Source organism: Embiotoca jacksoni, unplaced genomic scaffold, assembly GCF_022577435.1.
Source record: "Embiotoca jacksoni isolate LCO1_2020_lvr unplaced genomic scaffold, fEmbJac1.0.p SCAF_15, whole genome shotgun sequence".
NCBI lineage: Eukaryota > Metazoa > Chordata > Actinopteri > Embiotocidae > Embiotoca > Embiotoca jacksoni.
This window is the reverse complement of record NW_027185285.1, coordinates 498,415-514,529: the sequence shown is the minus strand read 5'-3', so window position 1 is coordinate 514,529 and position 16,115 is coordinate 498,415. Positions and strand designations below refer to the sequence as shown.

At 44.6% G+C, this 16,115-nt stretch overlaps 1 protein-coding gene across 1 annotated transcript; it reads right to left on the bottom strand.

Annotated features, from left to right (window-relative positions):
* Positions 1-1,600: 1,600 nt before the first annotated feature.
* On the bottom strand, positions 1,601-15,637 carry fbxl20 (F-box and leucine-rich repeat protein 20). The gene is given in 16 exon segments (XM_069148630.1): positions 1,601-3,110; positions 3,112-3,174; positions 4,916-5,128; positions 5,254-5,310; positions 6,434-6,478; positions 6,672-6,732; positions 7,053-7,183; positions 7,756-7,830; positions 8,486-8,612; positions 9,409-9,504; positions 9,587-9,655; positions 9,772-9,866; positions 9,980-10,054; positions 10,176-10,230; positions 11,105-11,166; positions 15,108-15,637. Coding segments are annotated over 16 exon segments (1,311 nt in total). The 5' UTR covers positions 15,150-15,637; the 3' UTR covers positions 1,601-3,065.
* Positions 15,638-16,115: the final 478 nt, after the last annotated feature.

Here is a 16,115-nt window from a genome sequence, read left to right as displayed (position 1 = left end):
TAGTGTTTTGTAGTTTGAAAAGTCTGATGACAGGTTATTTTTCTTTTGCACAAATAAAACCTTCGGGAGCAGGTTGAGCATTATTACTTGTAATCCAGTCCAAAGTGTTTGCCTTGAAAGCACGCCGTTCTGGCTGCACGGATGACTCAGCTGCTGCCACATACGGTGCACGACGAGGGCAGTTACATCCAAGCTCATCCTCTAAAATCCTATGACTTTTCCTTTTCCCCTCGAGTTAACTGTCTTAACCCCCCCCCCCCCCCCCCCCCCCCCGGAGCACATTCTCCGCCATTTTTGACTCTTGGTTCTCCCCCCCCCCCCCTCCCCCGTAAACCCATCATTCAAACAAAACAGATCAGCCTGGATTACACTGGATTCATCTCGGTTTGTATTATCCTGCTCGTCGTAGCTGTCAAATCGCACACTGAAAGAGAATAACCGTTCAGCGTCTCTCTCTGCCTGACGCGCGCCTGCGGCCGCGCACGTTGAACCGGAACACCGGGACATTTGTGGGCGATCAATATTCCGCACCGGGTTCATAACTTTCTGCCTCTGCTCCGATGCATTTGGGCAGAGGCGACATCTGAAAAAGCAAGGCATAAAATGGAAGGAGAGGAAAGCACGCTCATGGGAGAAAAATCTTTCTGCTTAAGCGGCACACAACGCCCGAAGAGCCTTCTCCTGGATGGAAACATTCAACAAGTAGACCCAGCGTTACACATACGTCATCGTGAACTCCTCCTCACATGGAGGAAAAAAAAAATAAAAAAAATCCAACTCACATTTAACATTTAATACAATTGCACTGGTGCCAACTCTTCCTCTGGACGAAGACATCTAGTAACAATAAACTCTTAATGAAAACAAACGCCGTCAGATCAAAACTGAGGACCGGAAGAGGGCTTGAACTCGTGACTTCAAACACAAAGCAGGCAGAATCCAAACCACAGCAAAACAGAAATGCAAAAAAAAAAAAAAAAAAAAAAAAAAAAAAGTTAAAGATCCAGAGGAAATCATGTCGAGGAGAAAGAAAAGCCGTAAAAGACACATTTATAAAATGAAACGGGAACAACAGAGACAGAATAAAGCAGGTGCAAGTGGAGGACAAGATAATCCATAAGAAAAGGCTTCAATACTTCCGAGGGCAGAGGGCTGAAGTCCATTGTAGCCCTCCGTTGAGACAAAAATCATTCCATCGTATCGGTCAGCAGGCCAGAATTGTGCACCGGAGTTTCAGTCAACTTCCTCTTGCAGCGACTCCGGCCGGTCCGACCCGGTCTTCAGCTCCCTGCAGCGTCGCTGGTCCCAGACAGGCGAAGGAGGTCCCAGGTGGCGGGGTCCAACACACCCGTCGCTCCGTCCCCTGGCGAGGCCTCATGGGAGTCGAGGAGTCGCGGACGCCCCCCTCCCGACATCGAGCACGTCCTTTCAATCGACCGCTGCGCGGCGTTCACCGGTTCCTCCCGTCGACGACGCAAAAAAAACAAAAAAAAAAACACAAGCAACTCAAACGAACTGAAAATAGATGAACTTTGATTGTTTTCAGTTGGCTTTTTCTTTCCGTTGTCCTGGTCTGAAAACATGAATCCATGTAGTGATGTCTCACTTTTTCTTTTTTTTTTTTTTTTTCTTCTTTCAAAAGAAAAAAAAAAAAAGTGTCTTTTTAACTTTGCTGTTGTTGACTTTGAGCTTTCACAGGCCAACAATCAGTTCATCTCAGATCGAGTACTGGCTCATTTTTACTCATCAAAAGCTCGAGCACATTGTCGCGCACCATAGTTCCCTCAGAGAGACCCAGTGACAGTAATCTCTGCCCTGTCTCATACCATCACGTTGTTGTTGTTGTTGTTGTTGTTGTTGTTGCTGTTTAGCTGGCTTCGACTCTCTGACTCCCACAGTCCTCACGTATTTACAATTAGATTTTAAAAAACTAGAGGTGTTACATGCAACATTTGGCATCTTCTCGAGTCCCCACTCGTGAGTCTTGATTGGTGTCCGGTTTTTTTTTAGAAAAATATCTTTTCTCTTCAGTACATTGAAGCTTCTGATTGTAACAGAGAGACAGAGAGAGGTGAGGGTTCGGTGGCTGCGAACGCCGTGGATGCATCGTGTGAAGATTTTTTTTGTTTTGTTTTTTTCATTTGCGTGTGTCGTTAGTGAGAAATGCACGTCTTCAATTCTGAGATGGTCGTCTTTGTAAAGTGTCTCGTCATTGCTTCTACTGTGAGTGCAAATAGTTGCAAGTATTCTTTAAAAAACAAAAAAAACAAACAGGCTTTCTGCTTCTTACAGTGAGTGTGTTGAGGGTGTTGGCAGTTGACTGGCTACATCGCTGCCCCTTTTTTTTTTTTCTTCTTTTTTTAAATAAACAGCCTGCAGAACGAAGCAAACACTGGTCTTACTCAAGTGCAGTTCCTGTCTAGAGGTAGCTGTTCAGTGACCTTCAACACGAGGGAACTGAGAGGTTTAAATGGGATCCTTCAGCCTGTTTTAATATTCTGTTTAGAAACCGTTACTATAATCAAATCAAGTCAACTACAGAATAATTGGATGTGAAGAGCTTGACTCGTCTGAATTTTTTTTTTTTTTTTTTTTTGTACATTTGATGAAGAGTTAAATCCCTTAACTGTGCCGATCACGTTTGATTTTTAACACAACAGTCTTCGTAATACTGACGTGTCCACTGATCACAGACCAGGGATGTGCTGACATTCTTCGAAGAGTTGATCTGTGTGTCTATCGGCTTGTGTTAAAGCCTTGTTGTGTGTGTGTGTGTGTGTGTGTGTGTGTGTGTGTGTGTGTGTGTGTGTGTGTTGGGGAGAGTCGAGAATATTTTTGGGAAAATGTTACCCAAGACCCTGTCGCGTTGTTTGGCTCTCTCCCTCTCTCTGCTGCTCCAAAGTGGGGGGAAGGTGAAGGGGTGACGACACACCAGCATGTAGTCTATGACAGGGTGGGGGGGCCGAGGAGAGGGGGGACGGCAGGTCAGGGGTCGAGTGACGGGCTGCGGGGGAGCGTGTACGGGCGACACGGAGGGGGAGGGACGGGGGGTTGTTGTCTTTACATCATAGCAGGACGCAGCAGCGGCAAAACCTCTGACGGCTGCCCCCCGACGGAGGGGGGTGGAGTGACGGGAGCGAAGTATGCATGCACTTTGATGTTAGGCAGATGGGTCTGTGGTGAAACAGAAGAAAAAAAAAACAGATGGGAGAGGCGTTAATGACTCATATAAATATGTACGAAGCTGCTCTAGATGGATTAACACAGCGGTGGTTTGGGGCAACACTTGTAAAAGTTGCGCCGAAAGTTTTTTTTAAAATTTTACTTCAATCATATCAAATGTCAGTGAATGCAAAGTTACTGGCAACAAACACCCGTTTACCAAAACAGTCAGCCTATGATTGATTTATATAAAAAAGAAAAAAAAAAAGGCATCAGATCCAGTGACGATGAGTCCAGCTTGATCTGGACAGCGTGTTCGCTCGCTGCTGTCGACGACGACAGTTTGTTTTTCACAGCTTTTTGGGATTCATCACTTCTCGTGGGTGGAGCGCTGACTCAGACATTAAGAGTTTGATTTCGGGGGAAAAAAAAAGATTTAAAAAAAAAAAAATGTATGAATCTATAGCTGTGTCTCAACTCGTGTACTCGCATACAAACAGAGTAACACCTACAATTTTGAGTGCACAAGTGCAATCCCACCGTGAAGTATGGAAACATGCAGACTTATACCAAACACAAGTTCGACACCTCCACATAAAAGTGTTTATTTTCCACAAAATTCACATACTGCGCAAGTGTACCAACATGTAAATGTACAAGTGTACTAGACTAGAAGTGTGCGATTTGAGACACGGCATACGTCATCTGTGCTTTCGATGGAAAAAAAGATTTGTCCCTTCCTCTTGTTTGCATTGTGGCTCCAGAAAGTCTAGGTTTTCTCTCTTATTTGCAAGTGATTCCTTTTTGTTTTACTTTCCGCATCTAATTGACGACTCCCCTGTGTCCTTATCTTTTGACCTACCAACTCTGTATTACCATACGAAAGCAGATACAAAGGGAATGGGGGTGACCGTCAATTATATGTATAAAAGCTGCCCTACAGAGGAGTGACTGAGAGGACTGCGGGGGAGAGGACTGCTGGGGGAAACCAGGCTGGGCAGAGCCCGGCTGTAGAGAACTGCTGGGGGGGGAGCACTGCTGGACACCTCTCTTTGAGGGTGCATGTAGTTGCAAATGTGTGCAAATATCTCTGTGCAAATGGAATAGAAATCCACATACAACCTTAAAAAGCTCGCTGATTAAGGGAAGTGACTGACTGTGTCTGACAACAAAATAATATGGGACATAACTCCCTGTAAAACAGCCCTGGGTCCTTTTTACATTTTGGCTTCTGTGCAGATTAAAAAAATAAGGAATAAACATGCTAATTTGTGAGCTTTAGAGGCACTAGTTGGATTTTCTTTTTTTTTTGGACAGAGCCAGGCTGGCTGTTTTACTAAACTAAGAAAAATGGCCTCAGCCACATATTCAACATGTACTGTACATACACACATTATTGCAGTATGTTTGTGTCAGTGTTTGAACTGTGGCTGCACAGCAGACGTAGTTTCACAAAGTTTTAAGAGTTCACATCTACTAACCGTCTATGTTAAGTGAGAGACTGTTTTTTAGCTGTAAAGGTCGAACAAATAATACCGCAGAACGGCAGACGCAAAATACACCTACAGTTTGGCAGTGGTGAGAGTGGTAAGTATTTCAGCATCGTTCAGCACGAAGCCACATAAAATGTTTATATCTCCGAGAGCAATTTCAAAGCGGAGCGACATATGTTGAGATCACACGGTGAGCGTTTACGGTACTCTTCTGCATGTGAATCAGCGCGTACTCACTGCGGTTGGCCAACGCAACTCACCCTTAGTCTCTTGATGCCGGCGCGGGTGATCTGCTGGCAGTCGTAGAGCTCGATGCGATCCAGGCTGTGGCAGCTCTTCAGGTGCTCCAGTGAGGCGTCTGTGATCAGGGGGCAGTTGTCCAGCTCGATCACCTCCAGGCGGTCGTGAGCGCAGGGCCCGCTGCCGAGGTGTCTGATGCCATCGTCGGTGATGAGCTCACAGTGAGACAGACTCTGCAGGAACACAGTGGTACCAGCACATTGGGCGCCGTTACTCAACCGCCCGTCGAAAGGAGCCGTGACGCGGTGCTCGCAAAGGCCACGGGAGCAAAAGTTTTAAGTGGCAGGCGCACACTCACCAGGACTTGCAAACGAGGGCAGTGGATAGACAGCTGGATGAGTGTTCCATCTGTGATCTGATGCAGAAACATATATTGAGTCATAACTGTAGATTTCATAAAAGATTAAATGGTGTTATAGTTAGTCCTGTCAACAATTTGGAAATTGTTGCCTTTTATTGACATATTTCGGCAAACATTTGATCCTCTTTGAAACGGTGATATACTCTAATGAATTACATATAAAGTTGTTTTTTTTAATTGTCATTTTCATAATTTAGATACATTAAAAAAAAAAGAAAAAAAAAAAGCAGATCAACCACGTTCAAACCTCTGACATCAAAGGTCTGCTGATCTCTTTGCCATTGAAGTGTGTGTCGCCATCAAGCCGAGATCTAAATAACTCTGAGGCCTTCAGAAATAAGTTGTGGATGACTGAGAGTCTGCCAGGGGGTTTAAAAATCTCCCAAATTGTTTGAAGTAAATGGCTCCACCATAAGAAAAAAAAAAAATCATCTACAAGTGGCGCTGACTGAATGACTGCCAAATCTTTTTCCAGGACTGGCCACCTCAGCAAAGTTAGGCCGAGAGCAGGCAAGAATATTTTAGTACAAAGAACATTGCAGCAAAACTACAGTGAACATTAAAAGAAAAAAAACGAAAAAAAAAAAAAAAACTGGCTTTTTGGAATAATGTGGTCCGGACAGGTGACTCAAAGAGAGCCGTTTGTCCACGGTAACAGCAGACCGGTTTTTAGGGAAAGAACCGCAGACCAACTGTGAATCACGGTGGTGGATGAGGTCATGGTTTAGAGGGTTGCTTTTGCCGCCACAAGGATTTAGCAGCTTGCAGTCATTGATTGAGCTTTAAATTCTGCATCATATCAAAGAAAGCTTGACGATAATCTGGTGCCGTTAGTCAGGACGGTTAAAGTTGAACCGGAAGTGGACCGTTCAACAGGACAATGATCCCGAGCACGCCAGCAGACACTGAGGAATGGCTGACAAAGAAGAAATGTATCAACCGCATTGAAATGTTGAAAACCCTCAAACATCTTTCATTTTCACCGTGGTTGTGTTCAAGTGTTTCACATTTATCTGCAGGCACAAAGTTTGAAAGAGGATCAAATGTAAAAAAAAAAAAAAAAAGGGCTGTACTTACTTTTTTCACATGACCGTAAACTGTACAGATTGTTATTTACCTGCACACATTCTTCTAAATCCATCTTCTCAAGTTCATGACAATTCTGCAGAGAGAAATTACACAGAGATGCGTTACATACAGTTTACTATCAGGAAAAAATAAGGCTTGAAAATTATAGTTTTGACGGCATTTTGGGACCAAACAAAAATACATTTCATCTCAACTTTTAACATATGAATCCAGGGTAAAACCGTCCAGTTGCTTAGTATGGTCATGCAACCAAGAGGCAGACTCACCCTCGCTAATGTCGTGAAGCCCACATCTGTCAGCTGAGAGCAGCGAGCCACTTCTAATATTCTGAAAGGAGAAACACAGAGTTACACAATGGAAGCATCACTTACGGTCCAGCACTCTCTGACTTCCAGCGATTAGATGTACAGTAGTCAGGCTTCAGATATCTTTACCGCAGGGGCGCTCATGGACTCATTTTTTCTCCATGATTTCCATTCTGTTGCAAATCTTAACTGCAAACTTTGAGCGTAAAATGAGCCTCAATGTATTTCTTTCTCCTTTTTTTTTTTTTTAAGCACTTTCCAACTAAATAGATTGGCTGATATTTTGCAGAATTCAGGAAATTGTCCACAGCGAGGTTTTGGTGTGCAGGTGTGTGAATTCACCTGAGGCGGGGGCAGTTCTGTCCCAGGGCGTGCAAGATGGCGTCTGTGATGTTGGCACAACCCGACACACACAGAGACTGCAAGCGGTGACAACCCCGGCAAATGGTGATGAGGCCCTCGTCTGTGATCTGCTGCTCACAGAAAGAGAAAGCGTGTGTTTGTTTACATTTACATCCACTGTAAAATGTAAAAACATAGCAGGCAAAACTTTTGCCTCCCGCGCTCTCTGGTAGGTATGTGCACCAAAAGCAATCGAGGTCTTCTCTCTGCTGAATTTTCTGCTTTGAGTATTGTTCATGAAAACTCTGAAGAGATCCGACAGCGTGAGAACAGGTGAGAAAGAGCGAAAAGCAGAGCGTAATAAAGAGGAGGAACAAGGGGAACAGGATGAGACGGTGAGATCCTGAGGTGTGAGAAGAGATGGAGAAGTAGAAGGAGGGGGAGGAGAATAAATGAATTGTTGAGCAGGCTTCACAGACTATTGTGAGCTTTAAGCTGGAGAGCACATGTATTTGCATCAGCCAACGCCCTGGAACATCTACAGGACCAAGTACTTTTTACTTTTATGACAAAACTTCAGCTTCAGGAGGTTTTCATAACCGTGTTTACAGAGAGGCAGTCGATTGAAATTCATCGAAATGTGACTCCGACTGTTTTTCCGACGTCATCTGACGTGTCTTCGTGCCTTGTTAACTGTACTTACCGAGCACGTCTGCAGGTTGAGCGTGACCAGCTCTGGACAGTAAGCCCCGATGTGCTTCAGAGCCTCGTCTTCTAGCTGCGGGGCAGATCGGCAAAGACATTTCTCAAATTAAATTACTTCCCCCTACCAACTCTCCTTTACTCTCTCAAAATGTCCGACGCATCTCTCCAGTTTAACAGCAGCACAAACTACAACCTCCAAAATAACCTTTAAATTGAATTGCTTCCTCGGGCGACTGAGTTTACAAGTTGTGAATTGCTTTTTCTCTCTCAAATTAATGAACTGCGACACCTTCATTAAAATATGTGGCCGTTTAACAAACTAATGTTGACTGTTATATAACAGCATAGCGTGGTATAGCGGCTTTGCATTTGCTGTGGATAGTGTCTGGTATGTCTTTCCTCCAAAACATCCTCTGTTGAACAGGAAATGATGCATTTAATGTTTACGCTTACAGCAACTGTGTTCTATTTGGAAGGAAAATAAGAGGAACTTGGTAGTTAGAGTACGTGATGGCCATTGTGATGTGACACCATTTAAAGGCCCGTGTTGAGAAATGACAACAACGAGAAGTCACAGATGAAACCAAACCAAAGGTTCAATAAACTTTTAACCTGAATTAAATAATCTGCAACTCATTGTGCTGTAACCTTTGTGACATTTGCTCTGTGACTGACTTACTTACCACCAGCTCTTGTTTGCATCTCTCACTCTCGACCCTTTACAGTACCTGTGTGCAGCCCTTGAGGAAAAGGCCTTTGAGTCCAGGGCAGCAGCGCACCAGGGCCTGGATGCCGTCCTTGGTGACCTGATCACACCAGGAGATGTTCAGCTGCTCCAGCAAGGGACAGCCCTCACTAAGGAGGAGGAGGAGGAGGAGGAGGAGGAAGAGACGGGTAAGAAGTTAAAACTTATGTAGGCAGCAATGAGGATAGAGGAACTATAGAGAACATACAGTAAAAAGTACATAATTTACCTCATTGAGTTCTGTATAAGCCACACATGACTTAACTTGACATATCAAATACATCAAAAACATCTCAAACTACTATTACTTTACGAGGTGCGATCAAAAAGTTCCCACAGGAAGCAAGAACTGTACTTGATTGAAATCGAACTGCGATCCCATCTAAAGTAGTCCCCTGTGAAGATCCCTGGACGTAAAGTTCTGGAAGCACATCAAGTCTGTGATTAACTCTGGATCTCCTCCACAGTGTCAGAACGGCAACCTTTCAGCTTGAACTTCATTTTCAATGTCCAAAAATCCCCCGACCTGACGGCGCTCCTGACTTGACGCGATGTTTCTGTTCCTGTTAAAACATGAACGCCACTCAAAACACCTCACCTGGCTCGTAGCTTCCTTGTTGTGGGCTTTCTGAAACACTTCGAGGGTCTCTGTAGCTGATTTCCCGAGATCAGGAATGTAAATCTGAACACTTAGGAAAGTTTTTGCTTCCCTGCTCTGTGCGCATGACTGTGTTGCGCTCTGCACGTGCGTGACAGGAAAAGTCTCCAAACTTTTTGATGGCACCTCATAGTTTTCTTTCATTTGTGGCTGGCGTAGGTTCAATAGTGAAAATGAATGGCGGATAATAACTGGTATTTGAGGGTGGTGAATAAGGCTCCATACATAACAATGCCGAGCCTACACACCTGAGAGCTTTGAGTGACAGGTTGGTGATGGAGGTACAGGAGGCGAGGTCCAGGTGCTTCAGCTTCGGACAGAACTTACTGAGGCTGTTACACGTGCTGCGGGAGAGGAAGACAATGAGCGCGTCGCAGCGGCGTTACGATGCATTAGCGGCACCGGCTTCGTGAACGACGCACAAACCTGTCCGTGATCTTGGTGCAGCCGTTCAGACTGAGCAGCTCAATGTTCCTGCAGTTCTGTGAGAAAGTCCTACGGAAAAAGACAAAAATGAATGTGACGGCAGTCAAACTGCACTCGCTTGTCTCTCACTTCCCCTCAGGGTCTGAACTAGAATGTCTGTCAGACTGGGTCTTCGCCAAACTCACCTCAGGGCGCTGTCACCCACACCCAAGCACCCCCGCAGGCTCAGCTTCCGAAGGAACCCCCCGCATCTCTTTGAAATGTTCTCCACCACCCGGCCCTGCAACAGAAACACTCGAGCTCAGCCTGCTGCATTTGCCTCAACACCTCGTTTGGAAGTAACGACGTACTGAGATTGAATGAAAAGATGGAGGCCGGATGAGATTCGCCCACCTCGATGTCCCTCTGAAAGTCAAAGAGGTCGATTCGTTGCCAGTTGCTGCCGTCCAAGGCCAGGACATTCCAGGACTGAGGAGCGGGGAGGGAGGAGCGCACATTTAGAGTTGAGTTTGTTCTCAAACATACCACATAAGCATACTAAAACACAGACAAACACACAGTCACGCACACACCTTGTGAACAGACTCACCCGTGAGACCTGGGCACAGCGACAGAGTGTCACCACATCCAGAAAGGAGAAGATTCTGGAAGACAGACAGACGGACGGTTTAGAGACCCTGAACCCCGCTGCCAGAAGCTTCCTCTTCACACTAGACTGCCCTCAAACTCAAACCTGCGTCTGCCTCCTCTCACGGCACAGCGGTGCGAGTAAATCAACTAATATGGTCTCTGTCTGTCAGCTGGATACATGTTTGCCCTGTTTGCAAGATAGATGTGTTTTCTCAAAAGCGGGATCCAGTCGAGGATTCTGTTTCTAAGTAACAGAGCTGGAAACTGACTCCAGGATCCTACAATGCAGCAAAAAAAACTGTGTTAAGGGGTTTGAAGCAGGGATGCAGTGAGTCCGCAGCCTCACAAATCACGGCGCTGCACCTGGCCGAGCAGCACAGAGTCAGCAGCCGCAGCGCAGGCAGCCCGGCTGGCAAGGCCGAGGCTTGAGTTATGGCCTTCATTTTCTGTTTGCTCAGGGGCTCCGCTTTTTCTTTTTTTTGTTGTTGTTGTTGCCTGAAATCAATTTAAATGCTTTGTACCCACGAGCATCTGTTTTTAATTACACTTCGAGCATGGGGGGAGCAGAGTATGGGTGGGGAAACGAAAGGGAAATTGGCATCCCGGTGGTTGGAATATTCATTAAAAGGGCAAGTGAACATACAGTGTATGATTGTGAGATGCACAATATGCGAGTGTGTTGGTGTTTGAGGGAGGAGGGTGGTGCAGAGCCAGTCGTGGTTTCACGTATGATTTGTTGTGCTGATCCATAGTAAAGCCACGGAGGTGGGCGTAGAGTTCGACTGCAACATGCTGTTTTGTTTTTTTGTTTTGTTTTTTTTGGCGGGGGGGCTTTTTACTTTCTCAAAAATTGCTGCAGAGGGTGAAGTGTTTCGAAATGTCACTCACCGTAGCAACAGCTCCTTGGGCAGCTTCTTGTTGATGACCGCCTCGTCACTATTTGTGAACATCTGAAAGAGTGCAGAAGATAACATCAGTGCCCCCTGCCATCTACTCACCTCGCTCAAGGACGGCCGCAACGCACGGGCAAGGATAAATGATCGTAATTGCATCAGCCGAGATGCGTTCAATGTCAACAAAACACAGAGGGTGACGGAAGATAAAGCAGCACAGGAGACAAGATTTGGGGGTCTTCTTAGCCTTAATCAGCAGGACTGGACTTTGTACTGTCGACTACAGAGCGGCGATGGCCTTTGCTTCCATGTTATCTTTTCTGAATTCTTTCTTGCTTCTCGTGTCGTTTACACGGTCGAGTGTGCAGCAGTGACCACATCAGCGCTCACCGAGAGTCGACACTGGAATTAGCTACAATATATCTTTTGTGACTCTCCGACGAACAGTTGCAGCTTCTGCAAACAGCTAATGGATTTCCACAGAAATAATTGCACGCTGTGTGAACACAAATACCAGTCTGTAATCCACAGGAAAGAAAAAAAAAAAAGAAGCCTCAGCACACAAGGAGACGATAAATTAGCATTTATTAAAAAACCCAGTTACACACACACACACACACACACACACACACACACACACACACACACACACACACACACACACACACACACAGACAAACGATTATTAAAGGGCTGTGGCATTCTCATAATTTGTGGGACATCACACTCGGCTGCTATTAAAATGCAAGATGCTGAGACAACGATGTTTGGGAGCATCCACTCAGTCACAAATGAAGCAACATCTGGCTCAATCCATTTCACTCCATAGATTTAGAAAGATAAATCTGAACCCGGGAAGGGGTAAGTGAAGGGGGGGGGAAGCTTTGCTGTGCACTGTAAATAAAAAGTGCAGGAAGGCACATGTTATTTACAAGAGACAAACATCTGCGACCGGATCAACAAGGCAAGTCCTTATTTGCACTTCTTGACAGGTACGAATATCACCCATCCATGATCGGAAAAAGTAAATCAACGGTTTATTTATTGTGTTCAAACAAAAGGAATTGTTTCCAGGTCCCAACAGAGTTCTATTTTAATTATGGATGTTTATCCTAAAACCGCACAATAGCTTCAGATTTTTACACACTAACAAACCTATTCATCAGCTCACAAAACCAAACGGACATGTGACTGCCAGTTGAAATTAATGAGTGCACCTTTAAAATCCCATTCAGCTCTTGGTCAAAGCCTTTCTATGTGTCTCTGATAAACATACAAACTCTGCACGCGCACGCGCACGCACACGCACACACACACACACACACACACACACAGCTGTCTATGCAGGGGCTGCCTGCTCGAGCAGACGTGTAACATTTTGAGGGAGTAAGAGGGGACAGACATTTGCCGTTTGGATTTGGGGCAAATTGACTCTGACAGCTCGCCTTTCAGAGAGCTTCTTTCTGGCCAAATAATCCAGGGCCATTTCCAAAGAAGCAGATGCGCATGGTCAACGGGCATACACTGTCCCCTTTTGTAATCTAACATAAAATGAACCTGATGCTGCATGAATGTGAGCATTATGTTTTCTCCACTGGTCAGCTATAATCAGTGAAGCAGGCCCGACAGGAGGTTTTAAAAAAAAAAAAGCTGGGTGAGCTGTAACTTGCAGCTAAATACCACCGTAAAACCAAACAGAAAGTGATTATATTTTTAGAAAATGTATTTAAATTGTTTCCTGGAAAAATAAAACCCTCCTCAGATTAAATGTTGGCCTCTCATTCCTTAAAGAGGGGGCTAACTTGGGTTCAGGTTTTAAGTTATTCATCCTACAGCCATTGAAATGAAATATAGTAAAGAAAAGCGGTTTGATTGTTTTTGGCCTACAGTTCAAACTGCTTTAATAACTTCACCAGCACACTCAGAAATACACAACACGCAGATCACAGCAGTCTATAATAATAACACTTTTATACACGTACTCTTTTTAATTAGGGAACGCAATTTAGGGCCATTAATGTCTGTCCACTTTTCAGACTGCTGTGGTCTTTTGTTCGGGGTTGGTATATACAACAGATCATTATCTACCGCAGAGCAGCGAATTTAGTTCAACTTCCGCTAATGCCCTTCAAAATAAAATCAACTGGGAGACTTTTTGTTTTTACAACGTCCAGTAACAGTTGCCTCTTTGTTCTCTGGCTTCTTCTTACAAATAGTCTTCAAGGTAAAGAAATGAATTTAACATGCTTAAATCACAACTTGTCTTAATGTTGACATGGTATTCTTAACAGTGACAAAATTCTTGGAAACAATAGATATATTAATGCAATACAGAGGCTGAACAAATCACGAACACGCTGTGTAAAAAAACAATCCTCGAAATCTTCAAAATGTTATAAAGACTGGTTTCCAATAAAGACTTTGTGTAGATTAACAGTACAGATCCTCTGTAAAAAAAAAAAATCCCATCAGCAAAGAAGTTTCACATCCATCATGCTGGTCATACATTTCAGCGATTTTTCAGACAGAGAACAAATTTAGAGCTCAAGACTTTGTTATATTATGTTAATTAGGCCCAATACAGGTTTGCAAAATACCCAATGCATGGCTTTTGTGAAGAATGTATCTTAATAAATCTATATATACAGTGTTAAAACTCACAAAATGAAATTAACTACTAAAGAAAAACGTATACAACTTAACTTTAAACAGTTTTTTTTGTTTTGTTTAACAAGAGGCGACTAGCACAGAAACCCCCCCCCCCCCCTCCAACACTGGGCGCCCCAATAAGACTTTTATTTTGAAAGTGAACTAACGCCACTTCCGATTTCGTCCTGTCCCCAAACCCAGCGAGCTTAACACGGTAGCTCTACCGCAGCTGTCGGGGCCAGAAGGTAAAGCGGCCCGAGTCTTCGGGGAAGTCGTCAGCTGTTGCACCGTTAAAAATAAATAAAAACCCCGCACACAAATCCCACGTTAGCTGGGGATTAAACAACACCGAGCCCACCCCCCCCAAAAAAATGTCACCGGGCGCGGATATGTAGCATGTGGCTTCCCAAGTTTACACCAAAAATATTCTGCTCGGCTCGCTTCGGCTGCGACACCGAAGTTTATGGTAAATATGGACCGAGCGACGACACCGTAGCTCGCGTACAAGCGGTCCTCCTGTTACGGGTGGAGGTTTGTGGTTAGGGTGGAGGGGTGGAGGGGAGAATATCTGTTGATAATTTCCCCGGTGCAGGTAAGCAGCAGATCCAACCCGAGGGCCCCCACCACCACCACCACCACCTCCTCAACCAAGCACCGCAGCGGCCACGGATGTACAACAACAACCCGGCTCGTCGAGACAAGACACAAAAGCAGTGTTTTTAAAAACAACAACAACAACAACAACAACACTACTCTTTTGCACACGAGGACAATTGTGAAGCAACTTCTTCTTTTTGTGTGTGTGTGTGTGTGTGAAGTCGATAAATTGATAACGGGGAGTGTTTTTGCCGGAGAGGTCCTCGGCGTGCTCCGGCGGAGCCTCATTGTCTTTGTTTTGACGGCCGCAAAAAGGGGGAAACAACATTTTTAAAAGACCGAAGGAGGAAAAATAAATAAATAAAAATAAAAAAAATAAAAAAAAATCGCCCCGATTTACTTTATGATCAACACGTTAAAGGTTTCAGTGGGAAAGACGCCGATCCGTGTCCACAACGACGTGAAGCCCCTCGGTTATAGGACGTGTTGTTGTTTGAAACAAAAACAAGTGTTGTTGTTTTGTTTTTTTTACCTAATCCCAAAACACCGACTGCGGAAGCTGCTGCTTTTTGCTTTTTTTTTTTTTTTTCTTCCTCCCCATAAGCGCAGTTTTGTAATAATTACATCGACAGTCATCACGCAGGCCCACATCCTTAAACGTTTACAACAGCTGCGGTGAGTGTGTTTCAGTGACTGTCAAGGTAAAAATATATATATACGTGGTTGTTTTTTTGTTTTGTTTTTTAACTCACCTCAAACCGGCTCCGGGAAACGCCGTTTACCTCCTTCCCCATGTCGGACGCTGGTTTACCGACTCAATGGATTCGGTGTAGGCGCAGTGAAATGCAGATACGGGCCCTCTCCACGATTTTCATGCTACCGTCCTCTCGGGTAGCTTCCTCCGGGTGCGATGTCGTTGTGGGTTGTTTTTTTGTGTGTGTGTGTGTGTGGCCTGTAAAAAACAAACAAACAAAAAAAAACAAACAAACGAGAGGATCTCTTGATGGGTTTCCAGGCGGCGGGGCAGCCAATAAGCCACTTCTCTTATCTGGCTCGGTTCGTCCTCACCTCCTCTTCCTCCTCCTCCTCCTCCTCCTCCTTCTTCTCCTCCTCCTCCCCCTATACAGCTCTCTATCCATCCACACACACACAACAATAGCCCGACGGGAGATATCTGACGAGCCTTAAACTGACCGCCTGCATCACTTAGAAATAACATACAGATTTGCTGAACAACATAGCAGGAATATCTGGCAATGACTGGGTACTACATATTGTACGTTTCTTTTTCTTTCTTTTTTTTTATTTTTTAAATAAAAGGTTTGATCTCACCCAAGGGAAAATAATAAAAAAAAATGAGCCCACTTACACTATGTAAAGAACAGATGTATAGTTCGTGCTTCCCCATTACATTAATACATATCTGAAGTGCATCAGAGGCCGTGTCAGTGATGTGTTGGCCAACTTGTATTATATACACCACATGGGCTGTGGGTTTGGCCTTTTTTTTTATGGCACATAATCCATTTAAATACGTATTAACTCCATTCTATCACCTTTACTATCTGACAACATACATTACAACTTTGTTATTGCAGTAGGAAACGCCACTTCCTAGTTTCTATTTTAGCCACGCCCCATGTCGACAGCGGATCCAATCAGCATCCAGGACGCCTTGCTCGTCGTTCTGCGTAATCGGACTGGGAACGCACGCCTGACAACAGTTCAATGTCCGCTGGAGTGTTTTTTTTTTTTTTTTT